The sequence below is a fragment of the Takifugu flavidus genome, chromosome 20 (genome assembly GCF_003711565.1).
Source record: "Takifugu flavidus isolate HTHZ2018 chromosome 20, ASM371156v2, whole genome shotgun sequence".
Taxonomy (NCBI): domain Eukaryota; kingdom Metazoa; phylum Chordata; class Actinopteri; order Tetraodontiformes; family Tetraodontidae; genus Takifugu; species Takifugu flavidus.
The window spans coordinates 5,699,747-5,717,003 of NC_079539.1; the positions used below are offsets into that span (position 1 = coordinate 5,699,747).

Genomic DNA, 17,257 nt, shown 5'->3' on the forward strand with positions numbered 1-17,257 from the left:
TGCGGCTTTTGAGGCGTCCTAATGTGTTTGATTATATTTTAGACCAATTATAGTGAAATTGTTTGTTTTAGGACTTTAATGCTATTTTTCTGCCATCCAACTGTTAAGATTATTTAATTCTTTCATTAGAAAATCAGGACAAACTTCTGTTTGTTGTAATTTGCATTGGAAAATCAGGACTTGGCGAACATACAAAACAATACTCACTTCTCTTTATTGTATTTTGCATTGGCTTTCTCTTTAAGCCATTGATTTTACCATTAAGTCCACTACTTTTAAAGTATCTACGCGTGTACAAGAATTACCTTTCGACGAACCTCAAGATTTTATCTTGAGGTTTCATAATGTCCAGAAAAACAGGCTTCCAAACACATTGGCCAATGTAAGCTTTATTTTGTTAAAATAGGCAACAATTCAGCGACGAGATCACCAGTTATTTAAATTTTGGAGCTATGATCGCGTTTTCATATGGATTTTTTGTTTTTGACCATAGTGAGAGATTTTGGCACCACATGGTGGTGAAACAGGTATAAAACATCACATCTGTCAACACCTACTGCAGAGCAATGCTATTTCAGGAATATCTACAGTGAAGAGAATTACACAAGTACATGTAAAAAGCAATAGCCAGAGAATGCATGCTTCCAAAGGCTTCCATGTTTTGATTTTGTGTAGATATCAACATTCTATAATCAGGTTTGAGGCTCATTTGTGATTTTCTGCATCGCCGCACACGAGCTGCTTAAATGCTGACACCCGCAAAATGCAAAATCTTTAAGTTGAAAGATGGAATGGTGCCTGTCCTGAAAGCCATAGCACAAATTCAAGCCTAGAAGCTTCATTATTGCAATACTGGGCATGAAAGTACTACATGACTTAATTCTAGAGCCATCAGTCATTATACAGATGCACAAGATGCCAGTTTCCATCTTTGAACTTTAAGTTGTTTTGTAAGCCAGCAAGCAAAGAAGTGTTATTACATATGTGTCATAAAGACCTTTTTACACTTGCAAATGCTAACAAAAAGACTGTAGAGAATTGTATATTAAAAGGTGATACAAAAAAAATTCAAGGGAATATTTCTGGTTTTCATAACAAATGAAACCTTAAAATGTATCCAGTTTAATTTTTAAGAGATGAATATATACAGTGGTGATTTTATCATTTACCATCAAGCATCAAAAATTACTGTATAACAGGTTAACAAAGCAAATACTGACATAGTATTCTGTCAAGGCATGTTCCAGCATCAAAACACGATTAAAAATACACAAGTACAAATCTGTTCCACATAAAATTTAAAAAAACAACAACAATTGGTTGATCACTTTCATAATTATTAAGTGGTCTCTCATAGGTGACAACACATACAATCAGCAGTTCTCTTAAATGCAGTAAAATGGAGCAGCAGCAGCAGCAGCCAAAGAGGGAAAGGACTCAAGAAGCAAAACATAAAAATATAAACTTCTTTACTTACAAGAGGACATTATAGGAATTTTAAAACATGGAGTGTAATTGTCAACTTTTGCCCATGTCAGCTCTGTATTTGTAACGCTTTTGTGCTGTGTGATGGAAGTGTGATGGTAGTGTGATTATCCTGAGATGTTTTCCTCTGCTTGAAGGCATCTGAGGACATAGAGGATCACTTGATAGCAGAAAATATACTGGTCCTGAAAGGAAAATAAAACCCAGAGGATCAGAATCAACACAATAAAGCAGTACACTTGCCTGAAATGAAAACCCACCTCTGTCTGAACCATCCCATGCCTCTGAAGTCTCATGTTCCTCACAACATCTGAAATATCAAACTACATGGAAATGGTTATTAGACCGGTCGGTATGAAAACAATCATCTTTATTACGTTGCCCACTTACATCGGCGTCTTTACTGATGAGGCCCAGGACCGTGTCTATGCAGATGAGGGTTCCCGAGCGACCGATGCCTGCACTGCAATGGGTAATAATGGGCCCCGATCGGTGGATGTGCCTCATGTAGGAGATAAATGTGAGCAGGTGCTCAGGCTGGGTGGGTGTTCCGTGGTCTGGCCACCCCGTGTAGTTCAGATGAGTTACAAGTTGGGATTCACTAGTCTGAGGAAGTAGAGGTTGTAGATACTGTCATTAAAAGTCAGCGATCATAAGAACACATGAAAACAGTCCGGGAACCAACCTGGATGTCTTTGACCTCGATTAGGCGGATGCCAAAGTTGTCTAAATACTGGTCTTTAATCAGCGTGATCTGTAACCTGTCGTCCACCATCTCTGCCGTCATCGGAGTGTCTGGCCAGTACCGCTGACACTTGACTTTACCCCCCTCCACTTCTCGGGTCATCATGGCGATCACGTTGGACTTCTGCTCCAGAACCATTTGCCAAAAGTCAGACAGAGTGGTGGGTAGGGGACCCTGGCAGGCGATGTACATATAGTCCTCATCCTTCACTGGCATCTTGATGAAGTTGGCGTTGATATAGCCGCCGTCTTTGCCCAGCAAAACACGAGTGGTGTCAACTAAAAAAAAATGTTTTAGGTTCAGAGACATTTATTGAGGCTTACAGAATATGGTCACAGCTGACGTTGACTCAACTTACATGGGACAACATTCTTGTAGCGGTTCTTCTTCTTGTTTTCTTTAGTCTGAGCTATTAAACAGTCATCCAGAGGCTCCAGATTCTGAAGGTTCTGCCAGAAACAGGAAAAACAGATGATGGTAAAATGCAGAGTAAACAGCTGACAGGTTCTGCAGGTTGAATGCAATTCTTACATCAAACTCCTGAAGTGGGACCTTCTGCTCGAGAAGCCCTCTCATCATGCGGACCACTGAGTTGAGCTTTGCTCCTGTGTACTGACCATCAGGGACCACTTTGATGAGGGGCAGACAGGTGAGCTCCTCCTCTGTAATGATTGGTCCATCTAGAAGAATTGAAGGAATCCAACCATGTCTATGCTGCATCGCATTTGGACTGTGAGTAATAACGGCTGTAGGTGAGTCTCACCATCTCTGGATTTGTCCAGGTTTTCGATAGGCAGCTCATCGCTCCCCCATGTGATTTCATCTTCCTCTGGCTGCCCTGCACTCATCTGCAGATAGCTGCTGATTTCAAGAAATAAACTGTGAGCTGAAAAGACGATGAAAGAAATGAAAACAAGAAAATCTTACTTTTCATTCCTGGGATCGTCCACGCTCTCCTCCTGCCATTCAGCTTTCCGTGAACTCTGTTATTGGAGAGTCATGAAAAAAAAATCTCAATATTGCTCACATATGTTTGATTACGTCTGAAGTAAGAGCTGAATTGTACCTCTGGAGAGTCTTCAGGTAATGAAGAGCCATCACAGTCCGTGTCCTCAGACAGCTCCGTCTCTCTCTCCTGTTCAAGTGGACCCTCATCATAGTCTGTTGAACAAGTAAACCCAGTGATTTTTTTTACATTCATATTTGGATTTACAGATGTTATTAGATAAAAACATCAGCACCCTCTACAGGGGGTAGAGCACTACCTATTGGTGGTATTGGGGGAAGGCTGCCAGATTTAATCTCAATCTTTGCTCCACTGTCCTCACTCAAGTCTGAAGGTAGGTGAAAAATGTGTCATTAGGCATTTGTTCATCTTTATGAAGAAAGAAACTTCTCATTTGAATGGCGTCTTTGAGGTCTGTAAGTGTACCTGTGTTTCCGTTGCACCTGTCAGCGTTCATAGGCAGATAGGCCAGGTATGTGTTTGGGTTCTGGTCTGATGGTCTGGACACTACAAGATGAACCAAACCTCTTGTTTTGCGGATGGTGGTGACAGCTTTGGTGTGAGACACACCTGTCATTACTTCATCATTGACCTGTTAAAAAAAGTTAATTGAAAGTGTGAGAAGTGAACTACTCAGCAGTGAATTGTTAAGAAAAAGCAGTCTCACTTTCAGCAGCCTGTCTCCGACTTGCAGTTTGTTCGAGGTCTCTGCTATCCCTCCAGGTGTGATGGACTTAACAAATATCCCCCTTTCTCCTCCTATTACAGAGAAACCCAGGCCTCCAGAGGGTGGCTTCTCCAGATCAACTGTTACAATTTCCTCCTGAATAATAAAATGGATCAATTTTCTTCAATGCAAGATCACTATTAAAAAGATGCATGAATGTGTTCATTCTCCTCTAATCACTTAACAATGAGTTACCTCCAGAGGACACAGTGCTGCCAGGCTCTCTGTATCTGATTGATCCTCTCCTTTAAGAAACCCTTACACAGAAAGCAAAATTGGAATTAAAGCAACAATGAATGAATGAATAAATAGGTGTCAATATGAAGGTGTAAAATATACCATTCACACTCGGTGAAATTTTGGGACTTATGTCGTTAACCACGAAGTCACTTTTCTGTGCAGGAAAAACTGGTTGTCCGTCCCTATAAATGAAAAAATTTGTTTTTATAATTTAGATCTTAAAAAAAAAAGACACAGAATTCATTTTTGTTATTATTCCCACCTGGTAGCCTTCAGAAAGAGGTTGTCAAAGGTCAGATCCAACAGTCTATTGCTCTCACTGAGAGTCAGGTCCTGGGTGGGAGCACCGTTAATGTAGTGGATCAGATCAAGTGGTTTCAGACTGCCCTCCTCAAATGCTGCTGAACCGGGCAGGATGTCTTTCACAAACAGGACACCGTAAATGCTGTCACTGCCGCCGTCAAGCACCAAACCTGGTGACAGAACAGGAGGGAATTACGGTAACTTGATTTGACTTGAATTAGCTGGAAAGAACAAATGAAAAGCTTTTTTGGCCTGTTATTAGAGGAAGAACCCTGGATGAGCCTTGTTATGTGGCTCAGATGTGTTATCTCAATAACAGGGGCTCTTACCCACTGGTTCCTGGTTGCCATTAAACCAGATGTCAGGCAGCAGGTGGGCTTCTATGGGTGGCTTCGGAGCCTCCAGGATCCTCCCTACAACCAATTCAACTACACGGGGGGCTGCACGCACAAGATTAACCACCTCAGTGTGGCTCATATTGCTCACATCTGTGGTGTTCACCTGGAGATAGGATGGAGTAGAGGGGATAGTCACTTTATTTTAGCACCATTAAGGATTGTGTCTGTGACCAGACTGGGTAAACAGGGAGAAACTCCTACCATTATCATTCGGTCCCCAGCCCTGAGTCTTCCATCTCCTTTGGCAGGATCCTGGATGATGTCATGGATGTAACATCCATGGTCATTTCCTTTGGTGAGGGTGAAGCCAAGGCTGCCTTTGTCTGACTTCACTAAGGAAACCTTGAGCTCCACCTCCTGACAACAGAGATGAATCGCAATTGCAAAACTGACTGTCTGAAAAATCCTTTTACTTTTCAACCCAAAAGCTCCCCTTCCTCTTTACTAACCGGGACAAAGTCCTCCATGTCTTGTCCGTTGTTGGACATGGTGAGATTTAAAGGCAGAGGCAGTGGAGGAGGCAAGGGTTCTGGACTTGGGGCGCTGGTGTCGACTGGCTCTAGATCAGCTCCTACAGGTGATGAGGGACAGCTAATAAAACAAAACAGATTAGACCGAATTAGAGGCAGTTCTGCGGAGGTTTAATCCATGTGGACTATAACTAGAACACTGCGAACGTACCCCTTGCTAAGGTCTGATCTTGTCATTGACAGATTAGGAGAGTAGAATGCTGAATGGATTGTGTCGTCCATCTGACCAGTGCTGTCGTACTCTTCCAGAGTGCCACTGGGTGTGTGGTAGACACTCCTCTCCCATGACTGCCTGCTGTGCTCCACAGTGCTCGTACTGAAGGCTTCTTCCACTTCCTCATCCCCGTCAGTGCTGTCACTGTAGCTGTTTTGTCGCCCAGGGGTTTTATGCTGCAGTCTCTCCAAAGCGTCCAGAACAAGACCCTGACTTTTCTTGTTCTGAGTGGAAGCTGTCTTGGTGAAGGTCAGGCTGGGCTGCACCATGTTGATGGGCTCTTTTCGTGGTGAAGGTACAGGGGTCTGAGAAGAATTTTAATCATTAATTTACTGTTTTTTTTCCCCTCTATAAAAATGGGATTATATTTTATTTTCAACTCATTGACTCAGTCACCATAGTTGAAGTCTCCATTTCTGGAAGAACACCACGTTCAGGTCTACAGAGGAGCAGAGTCACCTCCTGTCCTGCTCCTCGTAAGGCTGATATCACCTCCTAGATGACACACAATTTTAAATAAATTCTGCTTTCTGGCAACAACCACATATTTTAGCAACAAAAGAGCAAGGTGTATGCATACTGACATGTTGTGAGAGTCCCTTCAGAGCAGTCTGATTGACCCTCATGATGACATCACCCACGTTGATACGGCCGCTCTCTGCTGCTGGCTGGCCGGGAAACAGTTTCTTAACCCGCACCATGCTGGAGCCCAGAGGTTCCTTGGGAACGTTTTCCTCTCGACTAAAACTAAAGCCGAGTCCCGAGGTGTTCTTCTGCAGACACACCTCGAAAACGTTATCTGTGAGGACAAAGATATGCAGATATACTCAACTGGCTGTTGTTTAATACAAGCATACGCCTGATCCCACTGATGCAATTTGCAGACAAAACACCAGAACAGAGCGAAAAAATCTTAAACTTTTAAATCTTGCATAATATCCTTGTAAATCTGTTGCCTCACCTGGTGTCACAAAGCTGTACTCTGGTCTTACTTTCACCTCGTGTTCTTTGCCTGTGATTCGGTCTTCGGAGGGTGGCGTGCAGTGAGACGCGTTGATAGTATGGACGCGCTCTGCTGGGGGATGACCCTTTTCCAACAGCAACTGCACCGTCTGAGGAGGGACAGTTTCACTGATAACTCTGACACTGACTAAAGAGCACCGTGTTGCTGCTGAATACGATCCTTCACCTGCCCAGTGTCTCTAAGAATCTCCACCGCCTGTTGATGAGTGGCTCCATCCAGACTTTTCCCATTGACCGCAACCACGCGGTCACCTAAACAATAGACAGAAAAAGGGGTTTAAACACAGAAAGAGTGCAAGTATAAGGAATATAAACACCACCCCTGCTAAACCATTTAAAGATTTCTTACCTTTCTGTATCCTCCCATCAAGGTCAGCTGTGCCCTTTGGTATGATGCCTTTAACGTAGATGCCTCCATGTCGAACGGTTGTGTTTGCGCCACCCTAAGAAATAAAACACAGATTGAGTCTAACGAGTTAATGAAAATGCAGCCAGTGTATTTTCTCTTGGGATTTATGGTGAATGTGATTTAATGCTTCTATTGCCAGTAAAAACTATTATGTCATAAATGCTTTGCCTGATATGTAAAAAAAACAACTAAAATTCAGAGAGGCGGCATTATTAGTCAATTAAAGGTGGTTTAACCCTTTTCCCTAAGAATATTGTTGGTAGGGAGGCATTCAAAAAATAGAACTTTAAAACAAAACACAGATCAGACACAAATGCCATCAACCACTAAATTACGATTCAATTTTTGGTCAAATTTGTTCAGACAAAGCATTCATTGTTGCGCAATGGTGAACTATCTAACTCTAGATGATCAAATTGGATGGAAATGTTTTTAATGAGCATTTTGATATGATTACCACATTACCATAGATTTATTATTAAGGATAATGCCATAAATATTGCAGCATTTTACTGCCAACACAATATTGTTCTAAACACAAATAACCGATGGTGACAGAACTAAACACACAATCAATATTTCTTGGGAGTGTTAGTGCGAAGTAAACAAAAGCTCATTAATCAATCTATTATTGCTGTGAAAGTGCAAAGGATTGTGGGTGATTATGGATTAAAGACAGCAGGCGAAAAGGACATTCTCACAAGCCATTTCAGAGCAGTAAACATTGAGCAAGACGACAAACCAAACCCAAGCAGCAGAACCCCAGCTAACAGTAATGAAATGGGGGGAAGGGGAAAAACAAAGAGAGGGTGAAAACCTTGTCGAACAGTACCGTGACACTTAAGCCCAGGCTACTGTCTTTTTTGGACAGTGCAACGTCAAATAGATCTCCTGGTTGGAGACTATTGACCCCTGGGGCATTACCACTAAAACTTTCCATGATGATTTCCTGCAAACAAAAAACAGGGCACTGAATAGAATTATCACAAGCAGGGACATGCAGACAGATGGTGAGGCTGCAGTAGGTGGTGCAAAAGAAAAGGGGTAGATATTTCATTCCAGGAAAAACGTGCCGTGAAAAGAACTGCCTGGCACTGATATTATATACTTTTGGAACCGACAAGCAAATGTTATTTATGACAGGCGGTGAGTTGTACCAAACATCTCGCGAGGTTGTTTAAAGATCCACTCCTATATGTCTCTTTTGCAAAGTATATGGAACTCATGGACTGTTGAACATAAAACAGTTTTCTACAGCACGTAACTCCCACCTTTTTGACCTTTTCTTGACTGCTGTAATAAGCGTCCTCATCCAGATCAGAATCCCCTCTGTCAGAATGATCCGTAACCTTGGGAGCTTCAGAAAATTTAGGTTTCCTAGTTTTGGGCGGCAGAGCTGGAGGAATAGGGTCCGAACCCGTGTGATGCTGGCTAGTGGTTGAAGTTGCAGCCGTGGCTAAAATTCTGTCCAGACACTGCTGAACTCCATTGGGTTTGGTTTTGACTACGTTTGTCTTAGAGTCCTGGGAATTGGCTTGTTGGCGGACCGGAGAGAATGCGGCTGCTATTGCGTGTGAGCCATGGGGAGGAGGGCTGGGGCTTTCTGTTCTTACATGCTCCTCTGACAAATCATCCACGCTGACTTCGCCATCTTGGTCGGAATAGAACGCGTTAATGGTGGGCTTAGCTTGGATGGCATCGCCTGAGGCTGTTTCTGTCAAAACATAGAGTAGTCATAATAGATAAGATGACAGGCTGGTGATAAGACATGATGATGCGCACGCAGCAAATGTCACATCCCCTCTCTTACCTCTGTAGAGCCTCTCTTTGGGCTGTGACACTACCAGAGTGACATCATCTGGAGCATTTTGAAGGATATCTACCGTGGTGGCGTGAGACAGCCCGTGTAGGTCCGTGTCATTCACCGAGATCAGCCGGTCACCTGCACCAACATTACAGCTCTTACTCAAAGAACACAACCAGGGGCGGTAAAACATACAGCTTCTAAAAACACCATCAGATAGCAACAACAGAAATGACTCCACATGACTAACAAATGAGAGATGATGACAGCACAGTGGTGAATCAGGTCTGAGATGTTTTTGTGTTAGTGGAGGAGGAAAGCAATGACGTACCAGGTTTAAGGCAGCCGTTGACATCAGCGGGACCACCGGGAGTTATGGAGCTAACGATGGTGCCGAGGTCTGCGCGGCCAGAGTCCTCTCCTCCCACAACCTGGAATCCTAGACGGCATATGAAAGCACAAACAGACAATAACACTATTTGCCTGTTTTGGTCTACAACTTAACATTAAACAGACAAAACTGAGTGGACATTTCAGGACTATGTAGACAGTATGCCCACCCTTACCCAGGCCATATTTAGTATCCTTCTTTAGGTTTACAGTTGTGATTTCTCTCTCCGGGGATGGCAAAGCGCTGAGCTTTTTCTTGAACGAGTCTGTACAGCACAGGAGTCAATCACATTTTATTCCTTTTTTTATGCAGCCAAGTTTAATGTCATTAATGTGACAGAGGACAACATTAAGAACATTTATATACCTACACTATTATTATGTAATAATACCCAAGAAGCTTCTAAATTATCAATGTTGGGTAATGGTCACTAAACTTAGACCAGGATAAATGGGAGGTCAGGTGTTATTAAATTTTAGAAACCTTTTCCAAGAGGGACACCGAAAGGGTTAAGGCCTAATTCAACGTTGCATAATACGGAACACAGCTGGTCGTATTAGACAAAGTGTAGTTCAAGAGATTAAAAAAAAGAAGAGGTTTGTGAGTGCATGGAAACCTGCTGTAAACCTGGTGTTTATGTGTCTGCTTAAATGTAAGATGGCAGTGGGGACTCATACCATTAACAGAAGCTGGTGTTGAGGGCAGCACAGAGGAGTTATGCATACTGACTCCTGTAAATAGATGTTCTGCTTTTAATATTGCACAAAAAAGTGAGAATGTAGCACATTAACTTAAGAAAAAGTTTGTATAAACATGCATAATGAGTTCAGCCTACTTACCTACTACATAAGCTTGGCCGCTGTCCTCAGTGGAAGAAGAGTCCGACTCTTTGTTGGACCTACTGAGATTCCAGACCGGGCTGCTGTTGGTCACTGTGCCAGATCTGTGGGGGAGGGAGTGAAGGGGACTTACAATGTAAACAATGGCCCACATATTTAGCAAATATAAAATAAAATATTGACTCCACATTTTCATTCTTAACAGCAGCTAACTTAGATTGAGTCTATCAGTTTTTTGTGTCATATGATGACATGCATTTTCTAAAGCTGGCCTGAGAAGGAACAAAAGTCCCAAAATGTCTTGGTATAATAAGAACACAAACACCAGCTGCCCTGCACATCTAATCCCAGAGGGTTAATTAGAGGGTGGAGATGGATGTGTGTCTCTGGTGTTGGGCACAAATAAAGGCTCACTTCAAAAGTCCTCAATTAACCTTATCCAACTTAAGTTTATCCTGGAGCAACTTCAACTTCATTTACTAAGCATTCAATATATGTTAAAAAGGACAATACTAGGGGTGGAGGTGCACACAACATTAGTTCCTTCTTAATTTAAGCATCCATTAAGTGATGCATTTTTAAAAACCTGTGAACTCACTTCTCTTGTTGGAGTAAGAGCGAGTTTGTGTCTGAACTGGCTCTCTGGTGTTGCTGGAAGTGAGAGGCCACCTGGTTTGCTGGCGCCTGACTCAGTGGGCTGTGCAATTGGCCCTGATATGACTTTGCCACTCTGTGCTCGGGGGACTCTGGCATCTGTCCGAGGTTGTGGTGCGAGCGGCTCATGATCCGAGGATTGGTGACGATGCCCGAGGTTGTTGGATTGAATCCAGGGAAGTGAAGGTCATCTTGGACCAAAATGGGGCCAGGTGGCGCCTTATTGAGTGCCACCTCCGAGTAAGAGATCCTCTTCAGGTGGTCTGGGTTGGACCGCGTTGATAAGGTGGGGGCCAGGCTACCGGGGCTCGTCATTCTGCCCACTGTGTCCCCACTCCGAGGGTCAAAGGGGTACTGCAAACTGCTCAAGGGGGAGTTCTCTGATTATCAGAGGACAGGCATATTAGAAGATTACTGACAAATTAAAGACATTGACATTTTTATCTAGGACAGTAATGAGAAAAATAATGAAAGGGCAGGGAAATTCCAGAGTCATCATGTTTTAATTTGTGTCAATTACCCTCTGTCTGAAATAATTACTGTCAGAACAGCTCTCTTTTTCTTTTAGGGAAAAACCATATTAGTCATTCTAAGTAATGGTCAGGAAGCCCTCAGGCATTCCTTGAACAACTGGGGAGTTCATATCAACAAGTTGGTGTGGGTATGCAGCAGGAGGCAGATAAGCCGTCAACCAAATCCACTACTATAACATGGCGTATATGACCTATACTGTATATCGAACAGCTGGAATCAGAATGGCCACAATAACTAAAGAAGAAACCAACTGAATTTTTGAGTTTGTAAACAAGGGAAATCAGGGGGTTTTAGTTTTATTTGAAAATGAGGCATGGCTGACACAATTTGGCAGCTGCAAACCATCTAGAAAAAGATTAACCTTCCCCTTCATTTCTTTGCTGGCCAAATATTCACATCTGTCTGACCTCGAGGCCACAGACCACTGATGTTCCCGCCCTTTCTCTCAAACTGCTGCTCCTACCGAGGTCTTGAAGCTCTTGGTTGTTCTGGCGAGCCTTCATCTGCAGGTGAAACTTATGCTGATCAGAGCAGAGATGTAGGAGATACTGGCAGGTCTTGTTGCTGTCGGTCTGGAACAGGTGTTTAATCCCATCTGACGTGTTCTGAAGGCAAATCTTCTTTTTCTTTAAGATGAAAAATCAAATATTTGCATGAAAACAAAAGCATAAACCCCCACATCAATGACATTTTAGTTAAAACCTACTACTGAATGTACAAAAAGATATTTATCCTTCAGAATCAGAATCCTTTAAAAAGTACCTTAAAGCAGAATCTGCATGTGATACGTCTTAAAATGTCATAGTACTCTTGCCGGACTAAATTATTCACAAAATATATTTCTCATTCTTAAGAAAGAAGTACGCACTGTAAATGAAATCTTTTTTGTCTCCCTCCATGGAAATCTCAGGACAGGTGTACGATTTCCATTAAGGACCTCAAAAATGAGCACTCCTTTGCTGTAGACACCCAGCATAATGCCTGTTTGGGACCTCTTCTCTGGCAGCACCCGGTGGAAATGGACACCGTACTCCGTCATTCTTTGGCAGACCTTTAAACAATACAAATGTTAAAGTGTTAAATCCTCAACAACAAGGATCAATAACGTTGCAGAAAGTTGAGAATTGTAAAGGTTTCATTGCAGAGAACAGGGCATATTATTAGCAGAATGGTACTGAGCAAAACTATGTTCTGTCCTATCAGAAAAAAATGATACCTTCAGAAACTCAAACTCAGCCTCGGTGTCAGATGCTTCATAGTAGTTACTGTGAAGTTTGGACAGTTCTTCCTTGATGGTCGACTGGTTCAATTTATCCAGGACCGAAGCAGGGAGGTAGTGCTCCAGCCTGAAGTAGGTCTTTCCATGAAGCTGGAACAAGAGACTCACTATTATTGACAAATATAATGCTATTGATGCTAAATATCATTAGGATAACCCTTTCATCAAGGAAATTTGGTATTTATTCATCACCTCTGGCTGGTAGTCACCAAATTCCGCCTGCAGTGCTAGTGAAGCCAGGATCATGGCATTTGCTGTGTCACAGCGCATCGTCTCCTCCAAGATATCCTTCCTCAGCTGGAGATAGTACTGATGTTTTGTCATAGAGTGCCTGTTTCCACACAGACAAGTACAAAAATGTGGATTTTTCTATGAATTCCAAGTTTTCATCTTATATAAGACAAAACTTACTGTATGAGATTGATGTCGTCCAGGAAAAATTTGATGCGCAAGAAAAGATTAAAAGGTACATCTGATTTTTTCCTCTTGGGATCCTCTTTCCATCCATCTGGGGCCACTTTAGACAGTTTGGCATCGGGATCAACGAAGAAAAACTCATTATCTGTGTGTAATGTATAGGGAGAAAGGATTGGGTGGTATATGAGATAAAATCCAGGATTCAAGGGGGAGGAATGCGTCAAACACATCTTAGGCATGGGTGAGAGGCAAACCTTTTAAATAAGCTAGACCGAAAAGATGGTGTTCCACGAGCCCGATGTGTGCAACCACCATATCAAGAACGTCTTTACAGACTGCCTTGATATCGCAGCTCAGCTCCAGTTTTTGGCCGTTCAGCAGCACCACTCCAACCTTCCTCTGCACATCCTCTGCCTTACCGCGCTTCTTGTGAGAAAAGACCAAAACGAAAAGTCTTGTGGGTTCATTATAAATGGGCCAGGAAGCCTTTTGGGGTTTCAGTCCTCACCATTATTGAGGAGGGAACCAACAGGGAGACGCAGGGCTCGCTGGCCATCTTCACAAATTCTGGCCCATGAAAGTTCTATCAAGATAAAACGTATTCTGTTAGACACTAAATCTGTATTGTGCAAAGGTTTCTTATTTTGGGAGCTTTTTCTTCATTTTCTGGCACATCACAGTAGAAACATAGCTGCACATATTTCCTTGTTGACATTTTGCTGTAATCAAGTCTCACCAGAAGAGCAAGATTCCTTTTCTTAAGCGTAAATGGTTTCACCTTATGACACAGAGCCCCACCACACACACATAGATTTTGAGGTTGACTGCCAAAATTGTAGGTGTTTTTCCATTATTCCATCTGTGTTAACGCATTTGTCCAGTTTATCATAGTTAGAGGGATAAATGAAGCCGTCCGCAAAAGGCACCACAATCCCACATATATGTAATTACCACTGGGAGGCTGACATGTTCTAAATTATCCAGCCAGTGACTTTTATTTACAGAAAAAATGAAAACCACAGCAATACCCAAGCGGTTACTAGTGACCTGAATGAAGTTTATAATGTAGATTTTATTGCACTATAAATGGCAGAACGTTGGGGGAGGGAGTTCCCATAGCTGTGTGTTGAAATGTGGTCTTAAACCGTTTCCAGAGTTTGACGGTTTGTGCGTGTGTTTAGATGTGGTCTGAACTTCAACAGGGATAAAAAGAACGTCTGCACATAAATAACCGATTGCTTAGAAAAGCAAGCAACAAATGTTCTTCAAAGCTCATAGACTGTTAAATGAATTTGTGTAATTTGAAGCATCTTCTCAGACCTTGGGTTTGCGATGTAGGTAGACAGGATCACGAAGGTCGTGCATCGACACCTGGGATGGTGCCAGCGGGTCATCTGTGGGGTAGAGGCTCGCCCTGGACAGCCTGCTGGCCAGGTGTGCCTGGAGCCGCTGGACCTCCTCTTCCTGCTTCTGGAGGAGCAGCTCTGCTCCAGCCAGACCTTCATCAGCAGCCCCCTCATACTGCCTACAGGAAGAGGAGGAGAGGATTGTAGTTGGTAGGACAGCAGTTAAACCTTCAAATTTTCTGGGTGAAAACAAGTCAAACTGTTACCACTTGAGAGATGGAGAGTTTACACATAAGACACCGAGTCATGGTTTCTTTCCGCAACAGTGAAAATGTGTTAGTAGCAGAGCAACAGCAGCCAGATCTTTGTAATACCACAGATTAGAGGGACAGAGGCTGCTGAATGCGGGTGTCACACTGGATGACATCACTAACGAAGCATGAGGCTGACCCTTCTGAGCCATACCAGCTGTGTGTGTGGCCCAGAGGACTAAACCGGCTAAATTCAGTCCTGTTTTCCGTGTTCTGCGGTGGGTTAGTAGCCACCAGTTCCATAAGCAATTCAATTCCTGGGGAAGGTCAAGGGAACACATAAAAAAGAGAAATACGCACTCCTACAAAAGATGTGAAATTCACATCTGCCAGATCTGTTAGGGAGGATGAATTCATTTCTGAATGATGAATCACTGGTCTGACAGAAGAAAAACAGATCGCAGAGATATGAGTGGCTGAGGGTTTGCACATTTAAACATTGGACCTTTTTTGAGACAGGGTAAGCACCAGGCTGAAAACTGAGCATGTGGAGTCACTACAAATCATGACTGGCTGTGTCTCATATCTAACATGACTGCATCTGTCTGCTATAAGTGGGTCAAATCATTGGTGTCATCAGCACAATAACTCTCTTAATTGGCATACAGCCATTACATTAATGGTACATTCACAAATAGATGTAAAGAGCCGTTATTTTCAGTGGTTATTGTTAAATCTTCACAGATCTCCAGGGGTGTCTGGCTCTAATAATGGAATATCTGGCTCTAATCAGTCCGCTGTGTACTCTTGCTTTGCTCATGATGTATGTGTGTGTTACCTGACTCTGTGTGTGTCGTGACTTGTCAATGACAGGGCATCTTGGTCAGAGGTAAGCGCCATCTGGGAGCCATATCTCCTCACCTCGGCCAGCTTCTTACCTAGGGGAAACACAGCAGTATTAGATGTGAACACACACCCACACAAGACCCGCAGAAATAAAATAATTCAAAAATCCATGTGAAAGTCAGCACATTACAATCTTTCTCAGTTATAAACACCAGGCCCTGTATCATATGTACTGTATATATAATCATATGTATAACTTATACAACTTCATGCAACCCATCCTTTCCTTCAGTAATGATGTGCTCTGGTGTATATTTCAGTCTATTTTGCTACCTTGCCCGTAGTCTGGATCAGATGAGGTCACTGAGGGGCTTTCACTGGATGAGCTGAAATCACTGTGATACCTCTGGTGGGTTGGGACTGGATCTGTCAAAGCAGGAAAACAGTTAACTGGCCATTCCAAATTACAATACCTGTAACATCGATAGACATCTGCGTGAAGATGATTTTCATGCATCTGGGACAACTTCAAAATGGTTATCATTTGCTGACTGAGATATGTTAATGTCCTGGATTCTTTTCTTGCAGTAAAACAGGACAAAAACCTCCAGCTTTGAAAAAAGCATTTCTGTTTACAGGACTCTCTGATGGTAACCTCAATGCAGTTAAATGGGGCAAAAAAGTAGGTAAAGTATTAGTCATGCTGTTGGTAAACACTACCACGGAAAGATATGTGACTCGACACAGAAAAAGCAGGCTGTAGACAAATACGGTCATGCCTTGTATCACCTTTTTCTCACGGTGCAATCTGGTCTTGCTTCACTGGTTATACCACAGCGTGTAAAGACTAGTTCATCATGACAACACTTTTCTATGCAAAGCCCAAGTTAAATGGAAGAAAAACACATTTAAACACAGGAAATCACCCTAAAAACAAACAACCCTCATCTGTTTCCCTTCAGCACAGAGAACTTGAAAGTCCTGCTCTTCAGTATCAGCTACATAGCAGCATTAATGAGCAACATTCCCTCGGCATTATTCGCATGTTTACGTTCACAACAGACTTCTCTTTGTGATGATCCACTTTCATAATCTCAGAAAAGCTTTGGCCCAGCAGGATCTCTAAAATTACACAACAAATGCATTTACACGGATGCTAAAAGACAATCATCCAGGTGTGCTTCATGTCCATATGAGCTTGTAAACATACACATAATTAAACCTTTTTTTGCTGTACACGAAATATGCACCGACTTTCATCACTTACTCAACAGGAAGTAACTAGGAGTTGTTTTCTAAGGTGACTTGTGGTATCATTTAAGGTATTTACCAAAATAAATCTGTGAACAACCTTAAACCTTATGGTCTAAACACAAGATCCATACTGGGAATATTCTTTTATCTCAAACACTGAAACTGGAATCACAAGAATGACAAATACAGATTATCACCATTGTCATCTACATTCAGCAAGCTCAGTTTCATCAACAATAAGTTGATGCTGGAATGTTTTCATAAAACACTCTGGATGTGGAAGAAGGAATTCACGATGTCCACTCAAATAAATATGCACCCTCACTGCCTTATAGTGCTGCATTTTAAAACTTATATATTCTACTGACTTAAATGTGTACAACTGGTAAATGGGCAGCATTCACGCAAAGTGGAAGAAAGAATAAGACATTATCAGCAATTATCATTCAAAATATTCAAATAGAAGGAAGGCATACAGTCTGAGGTACCAATGAAAAGGAAGATGTTACCTTTAAAGGCTAAAACAGCTTTAAAAAAAAATCCCCCACAGCTGTAAAAACAA

The 17,257-nt window shown here is 42.4% G+C and overlaps 1 protein-coding gene across 3 annotated transcripts in view; it reads right to left on the reverse strand.

Moving 5' to 3' along the window:
- Window positions 1-373: 373 nt before the first annotated feature.
- Window positions 374-17,257, reverse strand: part of ptpn13 (protein tyrosine phosphatase non-receptor type 13) — a 28,681-nt gene continuing 11,797 nt past the window's right edge. The window contains exons 8-49 of one of the 3 annotated variants that reach the window (XM_057018766.1): window positions 15,775-15,867; window positions 15,434-15,533; window positions 14,319-14,523; window positions 13,507-13,581; window positions 13,253-13,424; window positions 12,993-13,143; window positions 12,774-12,912; window positions 12,519-12,671; window positions 12,171-12,353; window positions 11,766-11,928; window positions 10,713-11,148; window positions 10,115-10,218; window positions 9,953-10,006; window positions 9,451-9,540; window positions 9,216-9,323; window positions 8,891-9,022; window positions 8,352-8,794; window positions 7,913-8,029; window positions 7,021-7,114; window positions 6,838-6,923; window positions 6,610-6,760; window positions 6,233-6,447; window positions 6,045-6,143; window positions 5,586-5,953; window positions 5,354-5,495; window positions 5,106-5,261; window positions 4,836-5,007; window positions 4,466-4,676; window positions 4,303-4,385; window positions 4,159-4,220; window positions 3,904-4,059; window positions 3,663-3,828; window positions 3,496-3,564; window positions 3,297-3,391; window positions 3,158-3,213; window positions 2,994-3,091; window positions 2,762-2,910; window positions 2,589-2,679; window positions 2,171-2,508; window positions 1,876-2,091; window positions 1,746-1,808; window positions 374-1,670 (exon numbers count right to left, since the gene is read on the reverse strand). In XM_057018766.1, coding sequence (XP_056874746.1) covers window positions 1,593-1,670; window positions 1,746-1,808; window positions 1,876-2,091; window positions 2,171-2,508; window positions 2,589-2,679; window positions 2,762-2,910; window positions 2,994-3,091; window positions 3,158-3,213; window positions 3,297-3,391; window positions 3,496-3,564; window positions 3,663-3,828; window positions 3,904-4,059; window positions 4,159-4,220; window positions 4,303-4,385; window positions 4,466-4,676; window positions 4,836-5,007; window positions 5,106-5,261; window positions 5,354-5,495; window positions 5,586-5,953; window positions 6,045-6,143; window positions 6,233-6,447; window positions 6,610-6,760; window positions 6,838-6,923; window positions 7,021-7,114; window positions 7,913-8,029; window positions 8,352-8,794; window positions 8,891-9,022; window positions 9,216-9,323; window positions 9,451-9,540; window positions 9,953-10,006; window positions 10,115-10,218; window positions 10,713-11,148; window positions 11,766-11,928; window positions 12,171-12,353; window positions 12,519-12,671; window positions 12,774-12,912; window positions 12,993-13,143; window positions 13,253-13,424; window positions 13,507-13,581; window positions 14,319-14,523; window positions 15,434-15,533; window positions 15,775-15,867 — 6,332 coding nt within the window. In that variant the 3' untranslated portion in view covers window positions 374-1,592. Of the gene's footprint in view, window positions 1,671-1,745; window positions 1,809-1,875; window positions 2,092-2,170; window positions 2,509-2,588; window positions 2,680-2,761; window positions 2,911-2,993; window positions 3,092-3,157; window positions 3,214-3,296; window positions 3,392-3,495; window positions 3,565-3,662; window positions 3,829-3,903; window positions 4,060-4,158; window positions 4,221-4,302; window positions 4,386-4,465; window positions 4,677-4,835; window positions 5,008-5,105; window positions 5,262-5,353; window positions 5,496-5,585; window positions 5,954-6,044; window positions 6,144-6,232; window positions 6,448-6,609; window positions 6,761-6,837; window positions 6,924-7,020; window positions 7,115-7,897; window positions 8,030-8,351; window positions 8,795-8,890; window positions 9,023-9,215; window positions 9,324-9,450; window positions 9,541-9,952; window positions 10,007-10,114; window positions 10,219-10,712; window positions 11,149-11,765; window positions 11,929-12,170; window positions 12,354-12,518; window positions 12,672-12,773; window positions 12,913-12,992; window positions 13,144-13,252; window positions 13,425-13,506; window positions 13,582-14,318; window positions 14,524-15,433; window positions 15,534-15,774; window positions 15,868-17,257 lie in introns of all 3 variants that reach the window. The other 2 variants (XM_057018765.1, XM_057018764.1) reach the window with 2 other exon arrangements.